General features: G+C 45.2%; 1 protein-coding gene across 1 annotated transcript; it reads left to right on the plus strand.

Moving 5' to 3' along the window:
* Window positions 1-241: 241 nt before the first annotated feature.
* On the plus strand, window positions 242-20,563 carry LOC146197292 (alpha-amylase 1-like). Its single transcript, XM_084599112.1, has 8 exons — window positions 242-1,418; window positions 5,367-5,536; window positions 8,332-8,521; window positions 10,112-10,583; window positions 12,504-12,879; window positions 15,701-16,022; window positions 16,672-16,732; window positions 20,326-20,563. The coding sequence occupies exons 1-7, from the start codon at window positions 1,179-1,181 to the stop codon at window positions 16,696-16,698; spliced, it is 1,797 nt and encodes a 598-aa protein (XP_084455238.1). The 5' UTR covers window positions 242-1,178; the 3' UTR covers window positions 16,699-16,732; window positions 20,326-20,563.
* Window positions 20,564-21,060: the final 497 nt, after the last annotated feature.

Raw genomic sequence — 21,060 nt, forward strand, 5'->3', positions numbered from 1 at the left:
CACACGAAGGCGGCGTAAACAATGAGTGGAGCCGCCTGCTGTGACTGATGCTTCCTCCCACAACGCGCATAACGGCGGAATATTTGGAGCACGTCCTTCGTCCGACAACGGGAGCGTCGAAAACGGCGCGCCACGCCGCGAGACGCTAGCTGCTGAAGGACAGCGCAAGAGCTTCCGGCCTTTCTCTGTGGCGAGGATCGGCTCCAAGCCCCGCACTGCTCGGCGCAAAAGCAGCGACGTCAAGCACACCGTTGCAGCAAGCTTCCCCCTCACTCGCCTGCATAGCGATATGTGTGCATACGCGCCCGATAAGATAAACCGTGGGCGTCCGTTGAGTCAGATGATAGAGCTTGCGTCGTGGTCATCTTATTTATTCGTTACGCTGCCCGCCCCGCCGCGCGGCTGCACGTCGCCGAGCACCGCTGGAGTTCCTCATTGTGCGGGCGCTGACCATTTCTCGCCCCGTGAAGGATGAGGCCCACCGTGATTGAGTGCGGCCTCTGAGACACGAGCTGGAAGCACTCCCTTCAACGCAGCAGTGTTGCACTCCGTCGGTGCAGCCCGGTGTAGGCTATACGGCGGTAAACTAACGGTGCACTGCTGTGCGTGGAAGGCATACATCTGGAGATACACAACGTGGCAGCTTCCCCAGCGTGCGATCTTACGTGTGACAAAGCGTACGGGGTGTGGCAAGTGGAAAGGGTTTGAAGTCTTCGCAAGTGTACAGGAAGTTTTACTCTCCAGAACTAATCGTTGTCGACGAGCTCGAGGCCCATACATTTTTTTGGTGCGTGATATTTCTAGTGTGGTGTGAGAATTATATTTTTGTGAAGGACCTACTTCGCAGGTGTGCGCGTACATTCAGCACGACATTCGAGCAGCCTACTTCAGTGTGTGAGGAGTGGGTGGCAGCGTTACTGAGGCGACGCATTCATGTCGTGTGCATTTTAAAATATTCGGCATGCCGGGAAAGCAGCTGCCCTCCGCAAAACCTCGAAAAACAACCTTTTGTTGTCGTTGCCGTGGTAAATAAAACTCCACGCCAAGTTGCAACCAGCATTCTGACGGTGCAGTTTGGTGCGGCTGATTGTGGGGCAAAAGTTGTCGACGTTGCGTCTGTTGTTGCGCACCTAGTCACCCCAAGAGAAGGCGGATCTTATAGAGTGCAACAAGGAGGCATGTCTGCGGCAATGTGGTTCACGCCAAAGATGAACTCAGGACCGGGTATCGTACTCTGGTTAATAGTGACAATTTGTTGTCTGCCCCGCGCTGTGCTGTGCTTTTCCAATGGGCGTTTCAATGATCCGAAGCTCTTAAATAACCGCACTACGATCGTGGAACTCTTCGAATGGGCATGGCCAGACGTCGCCCAAGAGTGCGTTGATTTCCTCGGCCCCTTCGGCTACGGTGCGGTACAGGTAAGTGCACGCCGCGCGCATTCCATGGGTGATGAGCTTTGCAGCCGTTTTGAGCCACCTCTGAAAGCATTCCTTTAGGGAAGGGTGCCAATATATATTTAGAGGGCATGAGCGGTGACTCTGCAGGTGACGTTGATATGTAGGCTCGTGTTTCGAGGCGATAACAAACAATCAGGTTCTCTTTCTGGACGATACCCATTAATGACACGCGTAAAGAAGAGTACGTCAAGCTTCGTGATCGCCATGACTTTTTTTTTCTTCTCTGTTTTTCATCGTTTGACGCAGTGGGGTGAAAGGTCCCGTTCTCTAAAAAAAATCCGACGTTGTGAGCGAAACATCATGAGTATATCTTTGGCAGGTGGCAGTCGGCAGATGGCATGATCAGGCTTTGATTGGTCGGCATGTTTTGAGACGTCGCGAAATTACATATGGCAAGCGAAGCCAACTCGAGCAGCTCCTGTGAGTTGGAAATCGAACCCTCCGGGACCATTGCATCCCGAGTCGGACACGCTACACGTATAGGCCACGCAGGCTCATTTGTACAGCATGGTTAAAGTGCCACTTAATATATCTATGTCAGGTGCTCTTTCACATAATGGGCCAGCTGAAGACTGTACGCTAATGGACGCGTGTGGAATAATGCAGGTGCAGATTAAAGGATTGTAGTGATTAAGCGAGTAGCAGTGTGTATGTACGAGAACGAGGATCCTCAAGGGGTACCGCACAAGGGAGTCATTAATGCTCTCATCTGATACCCTTAAAGGTGGAAGTTAAGTGCCCCGTAAGTTATTATTTGTATCTTTGCATTTTGTCAGCCTAAATAAGGAACACTCGTTACCATTGCTCCTTTTCCTTGCTGTTTTTTGTTTTCTTATTTCAAGTCGAGAATCACTACTTCGCCTATGAGCCACAGTGGTTCTCAGTTATATTAGCATACGTGCATACTTAAACAAAATCGAAAACATTTTGTAACGTCCTCATTTTGGGCTTTCAGAGTACTTTACGAAGTCACTCACGCTAGGTAAGTCCTGCTAATTACAAGAAGTTCAAGCAAAATATTTGCAGCTAAGCACAATACAATAGGAAGCAAAATGAAAATCGTTGAAAGAACGACAGTAAGGCAATTACTGAAAACGCTAACGAGTGCTTTCAATGAGGTACGCTGAAAAAGAAAATGGTAAACAAAAATATATGGAGACGTTTTCTCTGCGCAGTCTGCCGATAAGCCACCATTTTCTAGAATATGCTCGCTTTAGCCGATACCACTTACTCAACTGCAAAATAGAGTTTTGTTGCATGCATTTTGAAGTTGTGATAAGTTGAATAAATGTTACCTAACTATGTCTAAAAATCTAACATACAGATAGGAAAAATGTCTGAACAAGACTAACTTTAAAAACCTAGAAACAAGGCTAATCATTCATCATCGTCGATTTAAGCTAGGAGATTTTTGCTCAGTACTAGGTCTCTTTGCTTGGTGTTTTTTTCGCGCTGTCCAAAAGCGTCGGGAAGAGATGCCGACGCGGCTTGTAGTCTGTGCCAAATGTACCCAGGCTACATGTATCTTTTTGGTACTTTGGTACCTTTTGCTCTCTTGAGGTCCATAAGGGTTACGCTGTAAGGCTGAGAAACAAATCTGTTGCCTGGTTACTTTTGGCAAAGACGAAACACTGAGGCCAACGTCCTCCTAAATTTCATATTTTCAATGATGGTCGGCCACTGTTATGGATTCGCTTGGTCGGTGTATCACATCAGAACAATAAATAATGTGCCGCACTTCTCTAAAGTACACTCTCTTGAATATCAGTTGTCCATACTATTCAACGGCATGGTCAGTGGCGAACACAGTCACTAGCACCTGAGGTGGGCCTCATTCGAAGTGATGCCGCTGTGAGCTATAGTCAAGGTGGTAACATTGTTTACCAATGCAAGGAGACATCAAAACGAGGCGGAGGTGTGTAAGAAAGCGGCAACGATAACTGTTTAGACGTGTATCTCGGTCGCACGTTCTTCGTAACATTGGAGTCTACAAGTAGGGAGGGGAGAGACAAGAAGTGCAGCACGACAAACTGACGCGTCAGAACAGTGTATCTGCTAGTGACGTCATAGAAGAAAGGTTCTTTCTCTCACCTGTTCCTCTCAAGGTGCCTGCCAAGCTAGCGCCCAACTTAAAAGAAGGATAATCGACGGTGCGTCCGCACTGCGTGTACAATGCGCGGCGCTTTGTCGCATGCGGATGTCGCATGTCGCATGCACCCATATTCAGAATTACTAAGCACTACACTGGCATAACATTTGAGCAGCTACTTCTTCGGTCGCTGATATTCACCACGCCACAGCGACAGACGTGCGGTGGGTTCGTTTCGTGTTTTTTTTTTTTTAATGCTAATAGTGACTAGTGATGTGATGGAAGCAAAAACGATCCTGAGGGCGACGATGTGTCTGTGTAGGAAGATCTTACCTGAAAAATCGTGGCAGGCGAAGGAAAAAAGTCCCCCTCTCCGCTTGTAGCAGACAGGAAAGAGAGAGACCGGACTAAACGAATAAAAGAAGCGATTACGAACAGAAATTAAATAAGAATATAACCATAATTCGGATACAATCATGCGTGAAAAACAGCGCACGAAAAACAACAGGAAAGAATGACGTACCCAAAAATGTTGGACAAACCCTGGGAAGTAGTTTTTGAACGTAATTCTTTTTCAAGTGCAGTAAAACTGCACAATAACAATCACTATTATATCCGCAGATCGTATACATCAGCAGGCTTGCAGTTTCTTGCCATTTAGTGCCAAAAACATGCCCCATTGTTTTTCAGTGGCAGTCTTGATTACTGGCTGTGAGCGCAGAACAAATTTCAGAAGCATGCTGTTGGTTTGGCATCAGAACTGAGACCATTATTTTTAACAAAATGTGCATAGCAGTATCTTACAACACCCAACATCTGCCTCATAATTAATAGGTGTCTCAGAAAACGGTACTTGAGGGAGCCTCAGGATGAGGAACAGTAGTCGTCCAGCGAATCCCTCTTTCTATCCTTCGTTTTCCGTGCGCTACCTCTTTTTAGTATGAACCTTCATTAGCTTGCCCAACTCCAACATTTCACAATGGAATTGAATAATACGAACGATCTCGGTTTTCCTCCGCCCCAATACAATTTATTGACTTTTTTTTTTTAATTCTGACTAGTTATGCCCTTTATAACCTTCAAAAAAGCCTCATTACGATAACCAGTAAGTTTTCACGACATGTTTGAGCTGCCCTGAATGCCACTATCGCGAAGTCCCGACGCCTACCTGTGCGTCAGCACTGTGGTGTCGACGCTTCTAAACAGAGACGGTCATGCTATGCGGCTCATATTTCCGTCAGCCGTTCTGGAATATGCACTACGCTGGTGTGCCTTCGTCGCAAATCATTCTTTCTTAAACAACGAAGCGCAGCAGAACGTTAAAGTGCACATTGCTGCAAACTTGACGTAGCGTTCTAGGCGTATGCGATACGAAAGCATGTCGGTGCCGTTGTTGAACGGGCCAAGGCGCTGGCTTCGAAATGGTCGAAATATGAGCTTGATGTTGGCGATGTTTACATGCGTGTATGCCTTATAAGGGCAGTGAAAGCAATCGCTCCTCTTGTGGCACTTCTAGTAAAACAAAGGGCCCGCATAGAGGTCATTGTCACCGAAAAGTGAGTTTGCCTTCAAGGCCGTTGCAATCCTTACCTGGGGACATGGGCGAATTTGTTTTGTGTGTACCCATAGTCTTTTTAAGCTGCACATTGCATAAAAGCATTGTCAACTGCAGGTGAAAGGATATCTGGGCGAGTTATAGAGCGTGCGTGAGCACAGTATGAAATGCTGACACCAAATTTGTTCTCGCAACTGCTTTTTTTTTTCTTTTTTTTTTCATGTATTGTGCTACAAAACTTCGGTTTCTCGGTGCGCATCGGCAGGTTTCTCCACCGAACGAGAACGCGGTGCTACTGTACAAGACCCCTGGCGGCGTGGACGTGCGGTCATGGTACGAACGCTACGAGCCCGTCAGCTACAAGATCACTTCTCCAAGCGGCGAGTTGGAAGAGTTCGCCGATATGGTGCGCAAGTGCAATAAAAGCCAAGTCAGGTATCGTGCCTTTAATTGCGTTCATCTCAGTCTTTGTTTAAGGCGAGAGCCTTCTATTGCTCACAAGAAAGAAAATCTAAGGCTGGACCGCAAAATATGTCCTGGAAAAATAGTCCCGGTCAAATGATAGCAAGATTCTAAGAAGGGAGGAAAGGGGCGGTGTGGTTGTGGAAAAGCATGAAGCTAATGAGGTACGTCATACTATGTAACTGATGACGTGGTGAATTTATATGACATAGCCTTATGAAAAAAAAAAAAAAGAAGCAAAATTAGAACCATAATCATGAAAAGGAAATAAAATAAAGATTTGACAAAGACGTATACATACCGTGCCATGTCAACATCGGGAATGCATGCTCCAGCGCCCTTTTTCGCAGGCAGGGCGCAGAACGGTGCATATGGCGAGCTCAGTATTGCCTTCCCAAAACCAGCCAGCTCTTTTACGAACGGAGTTGAGGGGAGTGCTACACGTGCTACAAACAGATATTCGTACAGAGCACATTCTTCACAAAATACGCCTTCTCCTCCTGCGGCAAGAGCGGAGAAGATACTGCGGCAACTTGATGATCTTACGGTACTTGCAGTTTGTTGTCACGTACACGGAGGGATGCCGCCAACCAAAACAATCACGCAGATGATGGTGACATGCTCAAAGAGGGCGAGGCCATCGGGCATTGAGTCAACTGGACGCCCAAATGAGAGCGCTTGGCTTTTATTTGTACTGATCTTACCGCCAGAGAGGAGGGCGTACTCAGCGTATGAGTATCCTAGTTATAGACTTCGTTGGGCGGCCCTTACTACTGTACTGGCTTGGAAGTAGAAGGCGGATCCTTTTACCGCGAGGTCTCGGTAATAACGCGCCGACGGCGCTCGCTCTCCTGCTTCTTATACCGCTTCGGCGGTATGTACAGGTATGTGCAATTAGAGGAGTCGTCTCCAGACGCAGCATGGAAAGCATGGGTCGCGTCTACGCTCTGCGAGGCGCTCTGTTACTCTGGGTTAACGCTGGACATCCGCCAGATGTACGCGCCGAACCCGAAGTAGGCCGACTTCCATTGCTCCAATATCCCACACGCGGTGAGGGACTTCCGGTGGCACGCGGAGTGTACCTTCCGGAGTGTACCAAAGATAGGCTCCACCGGGTCATAATGCGCTTTCGGGTGCTTTCTAAATGATGATGTATATAAAACGAACGGCCCTATTTCGCACAATTTCAAATGTATTGATATTAGTTTGTGTGTATGGGTCCTAAAGGATGGCGGCATGATCTAACATCGGAGGTACGATGCACTTATATGCAGGTAGACGAACGCTAGGAGTGAAAAGTTGCCCTCAAAAAAAAAAAAAAAAAACAATTTCTCATTAGCATTAGCTATCACATAATCTGCATGTTTGTTCCAGTTATGATTATTCGTAATCCAAGGCCCTAAGTACGTTGGAGCCTAAGCATAGTGGATGCACTGGAATTCAAAAGGTCCTTTTTTTTTTTTACAAGTTAGTTTCATATACCCAGTTTAAGATTAAATGCATTTGTCACCTGGTTGTCGTCAGATACTAGTTTGTTATCAATGTCAAATGTATCGCAGTCTGTTGCAGTAGGGTAAGTTGCTCGCCAGAACTTTTCTGGAAGTGAAGCCATATAATTGGACAGTAAGACACATAATATTTTTTTCTTTATCTAGTGCTAATTGGATTTTAAGCTCTAAAGTAAAAGCGGGTATAAAATGTGCAATTATGTAAGAGGAATTGTCATTGTTATATTTTTTTGTCATTTAGCCGTTCTGAATTTTCTTTTTAGATGCAATGTAGGACAATTTATCCAAGGGTTGACGCAAGTTTTCTTAACAATCAGCGGTGCAAAACTGCCAATATATTCATCCACAAGACCTGTAAAAGAGTACCACAGGTTATTTATATAGGCGGTGCTGCTATGAAAATTGTCGAAAGAAAATGAAAGCAACCAATATTGATTATCATTTGGCCACTGAATCATGTTTGTTGCCAGTGCGTTCAATGTTTAGTATTCTGCATTGTCTCGCTGACTCGAAGATGTCCAAGTCATTATTTTTTTTTTGTTATTTTCGTGTTTTTCGATCAATTTTTATTCTATAGCTGTTGTGCATGCCGTCGTCCCCTCACTTCGTCTGTGGCGCGAGAGCAACTTGCGTAACAAGTGCTGTGGCAGCTGTGAGGCGAGAAAGCCATGACGGGATATCCGGGCTTTATTACCTATCATTACCACATACTACACTCTCATCCACTTTATACCTAATTACCACAATTATTGTTTTTACTTATACCGTCATGTCCCGTCGCGCGACTTTCGCTACCAATGCCTCTGGTGATATGTTCATGAGACATATAAAACTTGCGCCTTAATAACAAATCTTGAGGTGATGCAGAATCATCCCTTCGTCAATGATCGCGAATCAATTGCATCAGCAAGCAGTAACACTTAGTAAAGATTTGTTAAATTTGTTTACAAGGGCCAATAGTCAAGATTGCCAACTTGTCGGCAAGCTATAGGCTACGTCAAGAAAAATCGCCTTACTAAATATGATGCCGCACCTCTACTAGCGCTTATTTGACCACTGCCTCTTGTAAAGTGCTCAGTTGCCTATAAAAGTCCGCAATTAAAAACGCAGCTTCCTGAACCTTTTTCTCGTTGCCCCCGACCTTTATCTGTGCTTTGTACGCGGACGATAAGAATGAGCGGCTGTCTCTATCGCTGTCTTTAATTGTCACAGCGAGAGAGCTTTTACCCCAGTGTGAGAGACCTGTCGCATCTATGACAGGGTCTTCGTGGACGTGGTGCTGAATCACATGACCTCGAGCATCGGGGAAGGCATCGGGTACGGAGGCACTGAGTTCAACTCGGACAACTTCGCCTACGACGGCGTTCCGTACCGGGCCAGCGACTTTCACTCGCGCGCTGACTGTGGCACGGCCAGCGGTCTTGTTGAGGATTATACCAACGTCGTCCAGGTGAGCGCTGGGACGCTGGCGACTTCGGCTGTTGGTGCGAAGCCACTAAGTCGACGGCATTATATAAGGCGTAACATAACGCGACATATAGTATCTACGTTATCTTTCCCATAGGATACGACCCATTCTCAAGTGTTTTATGTTTCATTTCTGGTAGTCTGTAGTAATGCGTGTTCTGTGGTTACTTATAACGCCGGCTGCACGGTTCTATTGAAAATTTCATACAGTCATTTAGGTGTTTGTTTTTCGGTTATTCGATGAAAACAAAATCTATTGCAAAATAAAGTAAAAACAAGAAACCAATGCAGGATTGTTAATTTTGATCACCGTGTGTTTCATGAGAAATGCGATATGCAGACCGTTTTTTTTGTTCTTTTTTTTTTTGTGACTCTTAATTCTTCATTTATACATCTTCACGTCTAATGTCAACTCATGTAATGCACGACTCTTCGCAATATATGAGAATTCTCTGGTTGTTGAATGGCTCAACTTTACTATAAAGTGTTTCTACCACTTCTCGCACTGTTTCGAAACGACGATAAATGTGTACGATTTCTGCAGCCCAGTTATAAAACAATTCCCAGTCGAATACAAAACAACAGAACCGTGTCAAAACTACGACAAAACATTCTGTAGTTGTGTCATAAACGTTCGATTTTTCTGTAGTTCTGTAGTGCTGTTCCGTAGTTCTGCTGTTTTTTATGTGGTAGTTTTCTGTTGTCTATAGTTCGGTAGACTATTCTTTTCTAACTACAGAAAATTCTAATGTTATAAAACCCGCACAGAAATTCTGTCGTAGCAACATAAAATTTTCGGCAGTATTTTCCTACCGGGTTGTCCGATAATTTAACAATAAAGCTTTCCTAGTACTTTTAATGCAACGCTACAAGCGTATGGGAGACTTCCGTCAATTGCACATATCAGAGATTATTTTCACGAAGCATTTCATGGTATGTAATTCTGTCACAGGGGACCGTAATTATTTTTTCGAATCGGCGAAATAGTTTCCCACATGTGTCCTAGCTCATACCAAGAAAATAAAGCACGATAAGCAAGTTTTCTTCGAACAACGCGTCAGGTAAATTTTCTCTTGAGCAAACAGAGAGCATCTCTGTATGTAAATTGACTGCGTTTGAATAGCAATGTTCCCTCTTTACGAAAGAAATTGAAAAGCTAGCTGGTGCAATTATCGGGTTTAAGAAGATGTAAAACGGTCGAAGCCATTTCAGCCCATGTTTCACACAGACTGCGTTCCTTGCAAGATATTTAATATCCATTCTCAGATCTTCGTCGCCTTGAAAACGTAATGTGAAGGCGGTGGTTACAAAGAAAGGAAAGGCACATGGGCTGTTTCACTAGCAGGAGCTCGTCAACCGTGCTGCGGGAGAGTAAATGAAGGAAAGGAGGGAGTATAGGCGGCGATAAATAATCGGCTTGTGGACTGCTGGAGTTCTTTAATGGTAATTCCGTAATATCGCGTAGCGAAAGAAGTCTTTTCTCTGTTTCCTCCGTCAAAATTAACCCATCTGGAGAAACGTAACTTCGCTTACTGGTTGAGAGCGTTATTTTCCTGGTTCGGTCTTATTTCAGGTGCGGAACTGCAAGTTCCGTGATCGCGCGGATTTAAACCACCGGCTGGAAAGCGTGCGCTCGAGGATCGTCGACTACCTCAAGCGGCTGCTGTCGGTCGGCGTGAGTGGCTTCAGGATTGACGGCGCCGACTACATGTGGCCAGAAGACTTAGAGGTCATCTACGATCGACTCAAAGCAACGGATGACGCACAAACAGAAACTGCCTCAGAAAGCGTTTCGGAGACTCCTCCGCAAACACCCGAGGAGGCTGCCGCGATGACCGAGGGAGGCACTGCGGCTGACGCCCAGCCCTCTGCGGATCAAGGCACGACGATTACGAAAGACGAAGATACCGCTACCCCGGCGTGGATGGCTTCACTGTCTGACGACCTATTTATCTACCATGAGATGTCCACGCTTAACCTGACATGGAGTAAGGAGTATGCAAGGATAGGGGCAGTCACGAGTGCTACGTTTTTCAAGACGTACGGTTAGTACAGCGAAGGTTGCTTCCTTTCTTCGACGTTGTTTTTCCCATTATGATATCCAGCGTGTAAACTGTGCATCGTGGGTAACGTTGCGCATGAAGTCGGTGAATTAGTATCGAACACGCGATTCTATTCAGACCAGCTTGATTTGTTTACATGCGCGTTCCGGTTCCTTACTTTGTACTTCGCCCCTCCCTCACGTAGACATTGTGAGCAGAACGTGTCGGTCACCGAGCCGCCATCACGGCACTTAGCAAGCTGCAATGATGTCAGTGGACAACGTATGCTGCTCCATTTTGATCAGTGCCGATCGTAAACTCGCCATTGTTGAAGTAGTGCTTGCTCAAGAAAAAGCCCTGATGTACCTTGACTAGAATGCTGAAAATATAAGCTCGTTTTGTCTATTTAATTGATCTCTTCAAATCAAGGAGCAATCCTAGTTAATTTTGACCTTTGACCTCTCTGGAAAGCAAAAACGTCTCTCCTTATTTAATGTGAAGGTGTGGGCGCTGAATTTCTGGCATATACGGTTCATTCGTTTACACAGAGACCCCGTACTTGTGATAGTGAAAAGGTTGATTCTTCTCCCAGTTTCATCCAGTCTACGCGCTCAAGCTTTACTCAATGCTTTATTTTCTTGTCCCCTTGGTTTCTGCTTTTTTACACAAAGCTGTTTTACTTCTGGAAGACAGAAAACTGGGCGCGTTGGTTTGCGTTCAAATAAGGCATGGTTTAACAGCGCAAAAAACACGGACAGGCAGGGCAGAAGTGAGATAAAACGGCGCTATTAATTGCTTAACTATTTGGTTCTCACCTGTCCCTCCCTGTCAGTCAGCGTGCTCTTGCAGGAAATTTTGTCTGTATAAATTAGAACTATTTATTCTGAAGCATAAACGGTGCGATGTCTCTTTTTCTTCCCCTCTATACAAATGAAAGAGTAATACATGTAAGCAATATTTGAAATAGGGAGGTTTACTTAGTTTTTGTTTTTGTGGTTCTAAGATGGCGTAACGAGGTATGTGCCGACTCAAATAGTTTTAGACAGTCTTTGATATTGACCCTCACTACGTAACTGTTCCACAAGCGTTCCACGCGTCAGTAAGTTTTAATATTCTTTTAGCTCTTAGAAACCCTTTTTTTGTTTTGGTTTTTCAAGACATTATTGAAGTTACCTCGTATCGCTTGAACTGTGGCCTGCGTAGTAAAATACGTACAGAGACTAAACAAGCCGTCTCTAGAATAGAAGTAATTTAAGCAATCATCCTCAATTATATGCCCATTGTCGTGGCGTTCCTTTCAAACACGTGGCACGGCAGAACTTTGCAAGGGCATCTAACTCACGCTTGTCAGATGCACACTATTTCAAACGTCCTGGCCACGAGTAAAACAAAAACCTCCGTAAAGCCTAAAATGTTGCATTGACTTCTATATACCTTTTCCACATGCCACTTCTGAGTACGTCTGATAAGAGGATACAACAAACGACTTCCCTGTACTCGCAATCCTTTAGCTCTACCTGCTTCATTCTTCTCCCTGCCACTTGTCATTGTCCAAGACAAAAAAAGAAATTGAAGTATTGTTTTAAGTTCTACGCATGCGATCATTTTCCTACTCGGTGATTTCCTTATCACAATACGTTTGTCCCCATACGCCATCTTGAGGGGTCTAGCAAAAAAAGTAATTTCCTGTGGTCTTCCCAAAAGCTTCGAGGGCAGCTGGGGACAGCCACTGTATTTATAAAGTCCTTTTACTGCTTCGATGGGTGAACAGTTCAAGAAGAGCTCAGTCATATTGAGCAAGCACCGTACCTTTCGATAGTCCTATTTCATGGCACTTTGAGCATAACACATTGTAGCAGCTTCTACCGGATACAATCCGTGAGGCTGATCCGGACGTCATACGCGTTACGCTTAATTCCGCAGCCAATGCCCTGAACCAGGTCCAAGGGCGAACTCTCAAGACACTGCGGCCCTTCATCACGGGGGATGTGGCGATGTCGCCCGTCCAGGTGGTCTACATCGACAGTCACGAGACGCAGCGCGGTGTAGACGTGGGCGACGCCGCGGCCGACGTGGTCTCGTACAGGGACCGCAAGAGACACGTGCTCGCCAACGTGCTCATGCTGGCGCAGCCGCACGGCATAGCTCGAGTGATGAGCAGCTACGGGTTGGACCGGAAGTTCGACACGTACGTGCCGCCCAAGGTGCTGGGAGCCCCATTTGACCACATGTTCAACACTCTGCCGGTGCTCATGAAAGAGAACTACGAGTGCTACAACGGCTGGATATGCGAACACAGGTGACTCCCTTGTTTCTGCGTTTGCTCTGTTTGTAGTTGACATGGTGTGTGCTCATGGCATGTTCCATCTCCGATTTGTACCTTGCTGACTGCCTTGCTTGCTGGTCACCAAAAGGGAGGGGTATTATACATAGGCATCCTCTCCTTCCGCGCACTCTGCCCGTGGTGCCTGTATGGGTGTAAATAAAAAAAAATATTTCCTCTGGTTAATCCTCTTTTTCTAGCTCGTCGCTTACTCTAGACTTCAATGTCCGATAAGGACTTCAAGATTGTATTGTGGGGCGTTGCATAGCTTGTTATTGAAATACCTAAAACGCGATCTTTACTTAAATTTTGTGGCTAATCATGTAATAGTCTCAACAGGAGCGCCTTTGAGTGCCGCAGCAGCTTTTACGTCCTGGAGTTTTCTCGTGTTGGTCCCGGAGCTAAATTTACATTTTGTTCTAGCCTAGACGAAGGAACTACGATATTATTGGCTCTAATTTTCGACAAGACACTCTTTTAAAGCATGACATCTCCCTGTGCGCCTTTGTCTATGTTGTGTTGCATTTTGTATAATAGTAAACTTGATTGCAATTCTACTTCTGAAGGCAGCTTTAGAAGAAGATAAGGGAGGCTTCTGGTAGTAATATGTATACACGTTTGTCACGCATTCTCCCAGCGGCAATCGAGAGCGTATCTTTTCATGAAAGTGAATAACAAATGAATAAGCCATTGTGCCATCGTACTGTCAGTGGTTATTCGAGTGTATGCGCGTAAAACGCGTATAGTCCATCGTAAGCATATGGTACTAACGCCCGTGGGCGTCGAACTTATCATCTTCTAGGGTAATTAGATAGTATTTAATCGAACAAGACACAAATCAAGATAGGACAGCCCGTCTCACAATTACAGTTAGTCTTCGGCACAGAGCAGCTGGAGCTGTACGAGTAACTGTAATGATACTCCAACTTCCTGACTTCAGTGCCATAGCACGAAAGCTGCAAAACGACTCGAGGACGAGCCGGTGATAATATAGAGGCCAAGCGGATTATTAAAAATTGCCAACTTCTCGTTCACCCTTGGCATCGAAAAGTACTTGGCCTCATGCTGAAAGGTCCGTGACAGCTGTCGTCTCCTGGACGCGACAGCACTTTCAGAAACATGTCAATGGGCGCGACTACTCTGTTAGGACATGAACGTACAGACACTGTAATTGATACGTTACGGAATTAATAGCCTAATTATAACAGTCCCAATACACCTCATAAAGCAAAGCGCGACGAAGTGCTGGTGGACGTGGCCGTGACATCGGCATGATGCTGTTCACCGCACCCCGCTAAGCATCAGGTCCAAAAGCCGACTCCCACTTTATCCGATCGCGCCGGACCATTCCGTTTACTACTTCGCGCAGTAAGCGACGCATCTTCAGTGGTTTCCGCAATGTTATTTCGGACGTTCAGAGAACGAATAACAGTGCTTGCTGCAAAATGCCGAGTCTCCACCCCGCAAGCTGTCGTCGCGCGCGTGCCGCAACTGAGAATAACGCTGGCGTCCCGGAAAACGTGGTCGCATTCCTGTGAACATTCCGGCCTTTTCTCTACCTTGTTAATTTTGTGCCGCACAACGTACGGAGTGATGCAGCGTACGAGGGAAATCACGAATGATGGAATCGCTGACCGGTATTCTGACGTGAAGAACTTAGTCATCACATGAATCAGAATACAGGAAGCCTGATGCTTACTAGAGAAAAATCATTTGTAGCTGCCGGAGCTCGGTGGCCGCAGCTGCGCTTGCGCCATCAAAATGCATCATCCACTACTGTAGTCGGTCAACAGATGTAGAAGGATGTTACGATTTTACACAAAATCTTCTTACTGACACCCCTATGGAAACATAAAAAAAGGTTTTCCACATGCGCAAATAACATGAAAATCGCAATCAAGTGCATCACACCGCCAATGGCAAGAACTGAATATTTTTTGTCTGAATTTAATACCGCTTAGGTTGGAAACGTCTGTTGCGATACGCCAAGCAGCAGCGGTGACAGGCAGGCAAATGAAGTTTTATTCTTCTTGTTTCAATCTGATTTTACAAACGGTAACCTCCAGATATTACTCTAGTGCACATAATTTATACCCTCCCCCCCCCCCCCCCTCCTCATATAGTGCTATATTCACTGTACCTGGACTTTTCGCCTGTTCTTACGGGTTAAAACACATTCCACGCCAGCGGGTAAATTATATACCTATAAACGACAAAGTGAAACGCTGAACAGGCGCCGCCGGGACTTCGCCTGGACACGGATGTCAATATTTGACGTCATCCACAGGTAATTTATTGCTCCCCTTTTTCCGTTTGATCATAACTTCCACTAGATCTAGGAGGATAATCGGAACTTATTTCTGGTTAAGTCACTTCAATCATCAGTTTGTTTCCAGTTTTCTTTACAAAAAACTGAGGGCGGCAAGATAAAAGCAGTCATTACGACCGCTTGACAAGCCTCGCCACCCCTACAAAGAGGCAGTTTTGTAGCGACTGAAAGGGCGAGATTGATATACACTTGTTGTTACACACGCAAGAAATAGAAGGTAAAAGACGCATACACTCAAAATTATCTCAAATTACTTCCTTCCCTTTTTCTCAACAGTGACCGCTAGCTTGCTTGATTTGTTTCTTGATCCAATACTTTACCCATTTATTAACTTCTATCCAAAAATGGTTAAAGAGAAAATGGTATTTGGCTCTGCTTTTTGAATGTGTAGTTTCTTCACACTTCTCAACGCGGGTCTCCATGGTCATCTTGAATAGCATCTGACATGGGCCTTTCGCCTCCCTGCAGGTGGCTGCCGATCCGCAATATGATTCGGTTCCGCAACTCGGTGGCCGACCACCCAGTTACCAACTGGTGGGACGATGACGCGGACGCAGTGGCGTTCGCGCGCCTGCGTCGAGGCTTCGTGCTGGTCAACAACGGCCGCTCGGTGGTGCGCGGCCTGTTCAACACCACGCTGCCGGGAGGTTACTACTGCGACCTGATCACAGGCAGCCGCGTTGACGGCCGCTCCTGCTCCGGTGACGTGGTGCGCGTGCGCCGAGATGGCTTCGCCCAGCTCAGAGTGGACGCCGCCGCCGAGGTCCCCGCCGTCGCCATCCAGATCGAGGCGAGCATCTTCTTCCTGTGCCTCCCGTCCTTGTTGTGGGCGGTGGCGATTGTGTTGAATGACCAAGAGGCGGCTGCTTTCACGGAAAACGGAGTTTTGCGAAACAGAAAAGTAAAAACAAATTAAACTGCGCCGGCATTAAGACCGGTTAAATTCGGATCTCTGGGGCCAAGCTGCACTACCATTTACTCCGAAACAGTAATCGCAGAGTCTTTTTTGAACTTGGCGGCATGACTTTGACTAGAGCGGCGGTAAAAAAAATGAAATATGTTTACAAATATAGTTTTTTTCCGCAATATATTCATTTTTTTGCTGCTGTATGATCATGCGCTTAAATGCCAGCAGCGAAAAATTCAACTTTTTCTAAGAACAAAAATTGTTCTTCGCTTTATCGTGAACGCCCTGTTAATACATCCAGGTTTAGTGAGTGCCTTTGTTTGACATTATCCCACGGATGGTTATGGTCGCCGGGCTCGGTAGAAGGCTTTGGCTGGCACATGTGCTCACAGAGAATGTATCTAAGGGCAATGTGTCTAATAAAAACGTAACACGCTGCAATGATCATGCAAAACACTATTCTAGATGCAGCAAACTATAAGGGGTGAGCATGAGTCGACTTCCATCACAAACAAGTTATTTCTGTTTGCAGGAGAGGGTCTTTCCTGACTACTTTTAGTCAGCGCAGCATTTTTCCACCAAGAAATCAAGTCGTAAGTGGTTACTCCTCATCATCATAAGCGCTGTGCTTTGCGACTTTGCCATGTGCAGGAGTTCAATCTAATTGAAAATATCAAAGTGCCGTGCGTTTGTATACTCCGTTTCAAGCAGTTGGATTTTTGCTTAAGGGTCTGCGGTTTTGCTTGGGTCATAAAGGAGGAAGAGAAGGCGTGCAATCTCTATGTCCGTGGGCCGTCTCGTGTGGCTTTTATCACTGTAGCCCATAGATATTCAACTCCAGTAGCTTATTATCCCATTAGCAGTCACTAATTTTATGTCTCGTTCATAGTGATGTGCTTATCGATGGCTCTACAACCGACTAAATTTTCAGACGAATAATACAAAATTTTCTCTTGGCCTACTATTGGGTTTTTTCTGACAGCACGTTGCACAATGCTCACAAGAGTGTCATAATGAAGTACCATACCTAATGATATTAGGTTTTTTTGATAGATTTTGTTCGTTTGATTACCTTGACTTATTTGCGAAATTACGCTGATCGCAATAACGAGTTTTATTTTTCATTCTTAGCATTTGTATCTCAAAAAGAGTTGTTGTCGGGCTAGTTGGCTTGAATAATGTAATGCCATTAAGGCTATGCGCAAAAAAGACAACACAACAAACAGAGTCAGCGCTGTTTGTTGTGTTGTCTTTTTTGCGCATAGCCTTAATGGCATTACATGATAGCATTTGTATGTTATTTATTTCGCCATGACTTATGTACTGTAGTAAAGTACAACTTAAAGAAAACAGCAGTTGTTTTAAATGGGGGCCATAGTACGCAGCGTGTGTATTACTCCGCTGAACAGTAACCGAAATCAGTTTTTGATATTTGTCTATACAAAACAACACAGATGAATTAAATATGTTGAACGTTTAATTTGGTCTGGTTGTTGTTTAGTTAACAACAAAAGCTTTAACAGTGGACTACTTTCTGTCAAGGGGGCGTTCTGTGCAGTTGGTTACAACAGTCTTGAGCTTTAATTGACTATAGCATTTAATAGCACGTAAAGATGCATTTAATGTATTTTGGAATATTGATTTGTGGGCTTCGTACTGATAATCTTAAGCATCTTGTTGTTCTGAATATGGTTCCTAGGATTTACATTAACCAGCTAACTTTATAACGGCCCCGTTTCATAGAAAACCCGGCGTTAATTGTCGGAGTTGTGGGCAAGATATCACGCGCATAACACCGGCAGGTGGTAGTTAAAAGGTGACCTTGCCAGGCACTGATTAATCGGCAGATTTTGTGACGTCACGAGACAGCCACTTTGCAGCCACTTTAAGATAGAAGTCGAATCTAACGTGACTCTTGAATCCCTAGACAGACACGTTACTTCTAAGCCACGCATGGCTCCCAGGCTCACTTTGCTATAGCGGGCCGCACCGGAAAGATTTCAAACAGCTATAAATAATAATAAACAAGTAAAATCAACCTAATCGCCTTGTTTCCCGGCCGCACTGTCTCATTCTTAGTCTAAAATAAAAACAGCGCGTGCATCCTTCACCGAGCCTTCCCTCGGAAGGCTCGGTGAGAACTGCTGAGTGGGTACAGCAATTAATTTCGCTGTTGCTTACTCTCAAAAGAAAAAAAAAATCTGGACTTGGAGATGATAATGAGGGCGTATTGTCCGGCCCCGCGCTCTTGAAGGCAGCTAACAACCGTCCGAAGTTCACGCAGACTAGTGCCTCTTTTCATTTTCGCAAATTGTGCATACCGACTGAGAACGAGGCCTTTTAGTTAATATGAATTTAATGAATAAAAGTTTATTGGTAACGCCAACTCGTGAACATGGCACGTGCTTTAGTAACAAAGGCTGAAACGTTTGGAGCCGGCGGGTCGCATCACACTAAACCATGGGCCGCGTGTTTGAGACCTCTGATATTTGGCTTAATTAGAGCGGTGCTTTGGACCTATGTATGTCGGTCGGGTGGTCTTTCATAAACAGTGAGTGTTTAAGATTGTATGCTAATGATCGAGCTGTGCGAAATAACACGGGCCCAAAATAAAGAATTTGCGATTAAGCGAGTGTAGTGTAGCCATGCCCGTTATTTTTCGCTCACAGCGCAGGCGACGCCGAAAACGCAAAATTTCCTGCATTACATGGATTTTTTTTTTTTTAGCGCTATCGTGTCCGTTATAACAAGCACTGTCGGGGTTTTCATTTTTCTAACAACGTACATATGTGGGCGAGGGAGAAAAAAATAGCAATCGCGAATTGTATGGGTTTAATGCCACAAAGGTCTCCGGACTCATTTAGACCATCGGGAATATGCAGCACACGAAACTCTTTTGCGTTTCGCCCCCGTCGAAACACTGTTAGAAGAGAGGCTATTGTCGGAAACGATCATTTGCACGCTTTTTCCGCTGCTATTCCCCATGCAATGGGCCAAGCTTGTTTAGATAAACGCACATAGAACACATTTGTTCGCAAGTTTCCTCAGCTCTAGGTATACTTGCGCGTTTTAGACATATCTTTTCCAGAAAGGGTAAAGATGTTGCCCTACAACGCGTTAGTACAAACTGATATCCAATACTGCAGCTTGGTTTGGTGCACAAAAGGGGTAACACATCTTCATAGATTGCATCTGCTGCAAAAAAAGAGATGTCCGGTCTATAGCGAATGTGCCATATCTTATTTATATTTATAAAGTATGATATCCTTCCAATCTTTTGCATTATACTTTTACGGGCTTCTATTATGCTATAAATACCATTCACAACAATATGATAATTCCTTCACTGTACTTTGACAACTCAGAGAAAGCATCAGCTGCCGTAACACGAGACACAGAGAAACTTGGATCACCTCAACCCCAAGAACTTACTCTATGAACCAGTTCTCAAGTTACAACCTTCCCTTCTTGCTACACAAATTCAACCATGACAGTTTTGACATTACCCGCAATTCAAAACATAAAATCCGTGACCACGGCCGTGACCATTTCTGTGTATGAAAGAAGCAGACATTAAATTTCTTGTTTATTGTTATGACATCTATACTGTGTATATTCTAGTTGTTTTCACTACATGTGTGTTTTCTTCTTGTGTGGTTTCTTGCATGCGTGTTCGTGCTTAGCCTAAGTGTGGGTCTGTATGACCTACCATGATAATGTGAAGTGTGACCCTCGTCTCCATTCTTTACTGCCGCTATCTAAAGGAGTCGGGATCTTTAGTCAAGCTGTTTTTAGTCCCGACTCCTCATTTGTAAGAAAGGAATAAACTTGAACTTGAAACTTGAACTTGAAACTTGAACTTGAAACTTAGACTTGAAGCTTGATTGCACTTGAGAGAGGAGACTGAAGAAACACGCAAGATCGCATAAACGCAATTATCAACTTCAAGCAAAGTTCTTTTTTTTTTTTAGACCTCCTAATCTATGAGCTGAATTTCTGGTGCAACATGGAAAGACTAGAAAACTAGAGCATCCGAAGGTATGACAGAAGCCGCGTGTAATCGATCAAAAAAGGAAAAGCAGGATAACTTGCGGCCGCGTGCTGAAGAAGTGATATCTGAATGGAAACGCTCAACGTTGTGCTGTCCAAAACGTAACCACATCCTTCTCCTAAACACCTCTTCCAGGTCTCGGACTCGCGGTTCACGATCAAGATGACAGGTCTGATCGGCGACCTTGTACTTGGCCTTCTTAGAACCCATGTGTCCTTTCAGCTGGAGATCAGAAGCCCTCATGCACTGACGCATGCAAACACACGGCATGCACACACGTTCACGCAAGAACCAGGAGCCGCACCGTTTGCTGTGTCCACATCTCGAAGTCTTTATCCCCAAAATAAACGGGCACTCGGCCACCCCAAACACCTCCTTGACCTGAACCTTTTTTTTAAGTGTCTGTGTGTGCGTGGGGAAGAGGGACCGGCTCCAGACCTCAGGCTGGACAGGTCGCTTAGCTTTGTGTCCGTGCACAAATTTTGCAGAGAGAGAGAGAGAGAGAGAGAGAGAGAGAGAGAGAGAGAGAGAGACGAAAGCAAAGGGGAGCGAATATATGTCGGAGAAGGGTGAGAAGGGGAGTGAGGTCTGGCCACAGCTTCCACAGAGGGCTGAATAGAGAGGGAGAGGGTTGGGGAAAGGGGGTGGAGATCAGGCGCCTTGTTTTGATCGAAGAGTTTACACAACACCTTAGAGGCTTCCGAGTTTTCTTCGCGTGACCCAGCAATGTTGTTTTTTCTTGTCCAACGTTTCGAAAGCCTTCGGTATGCCGCCAGTAAATGTTTACCTTATGGCGCTCCGTGACGTCGGTCAGGGTCATGAAGTGTTTGTTTCCGGCAGGAAAGCATCTATAAGCACGCGGGTTGGGAC

The sequence above is a fragment of the Amblyomma maculatum genome, chromosome 3 (assembly GCF_055883805.1).
Source record: "Amblyomma maculatum isolate TAMU_Amacu chromosome 3, ASM5588380v1, whole genome shotgun sequence".
Classification (NCBI taxonomy): Eukaryota; Metazoa; Arthropoda; class Arachnida; order Ixodida; family Ixodidae; genus Amblyomma; species Amblyomma maculatum.

Bases quoted from the DNA above. Each gene is read 5' to 3' on its own strand.
- LOC146197292 (XM_084599112.1), top strand. From the start codon at position 1,179: ATGTCTGCGGCAATGTGGTTCACGCCAAAGATGAACTCAGGACCGGGT. The intron at 8,522-10,111 runs GTGAGCGCTGGG...GTCTTATTTCAG, and splicing joins ATTATACCAACGTCGTCCAG to GTGCGGAACTGCAAGTTCCG. The intron at 16,023-16,671 runs GCGAGCATCTTC...TTCTGTTTGCAG, and splicing joins CCGTCGCCATCCAGATCGAG to GAGAGGGTCTTTCCTGACTA.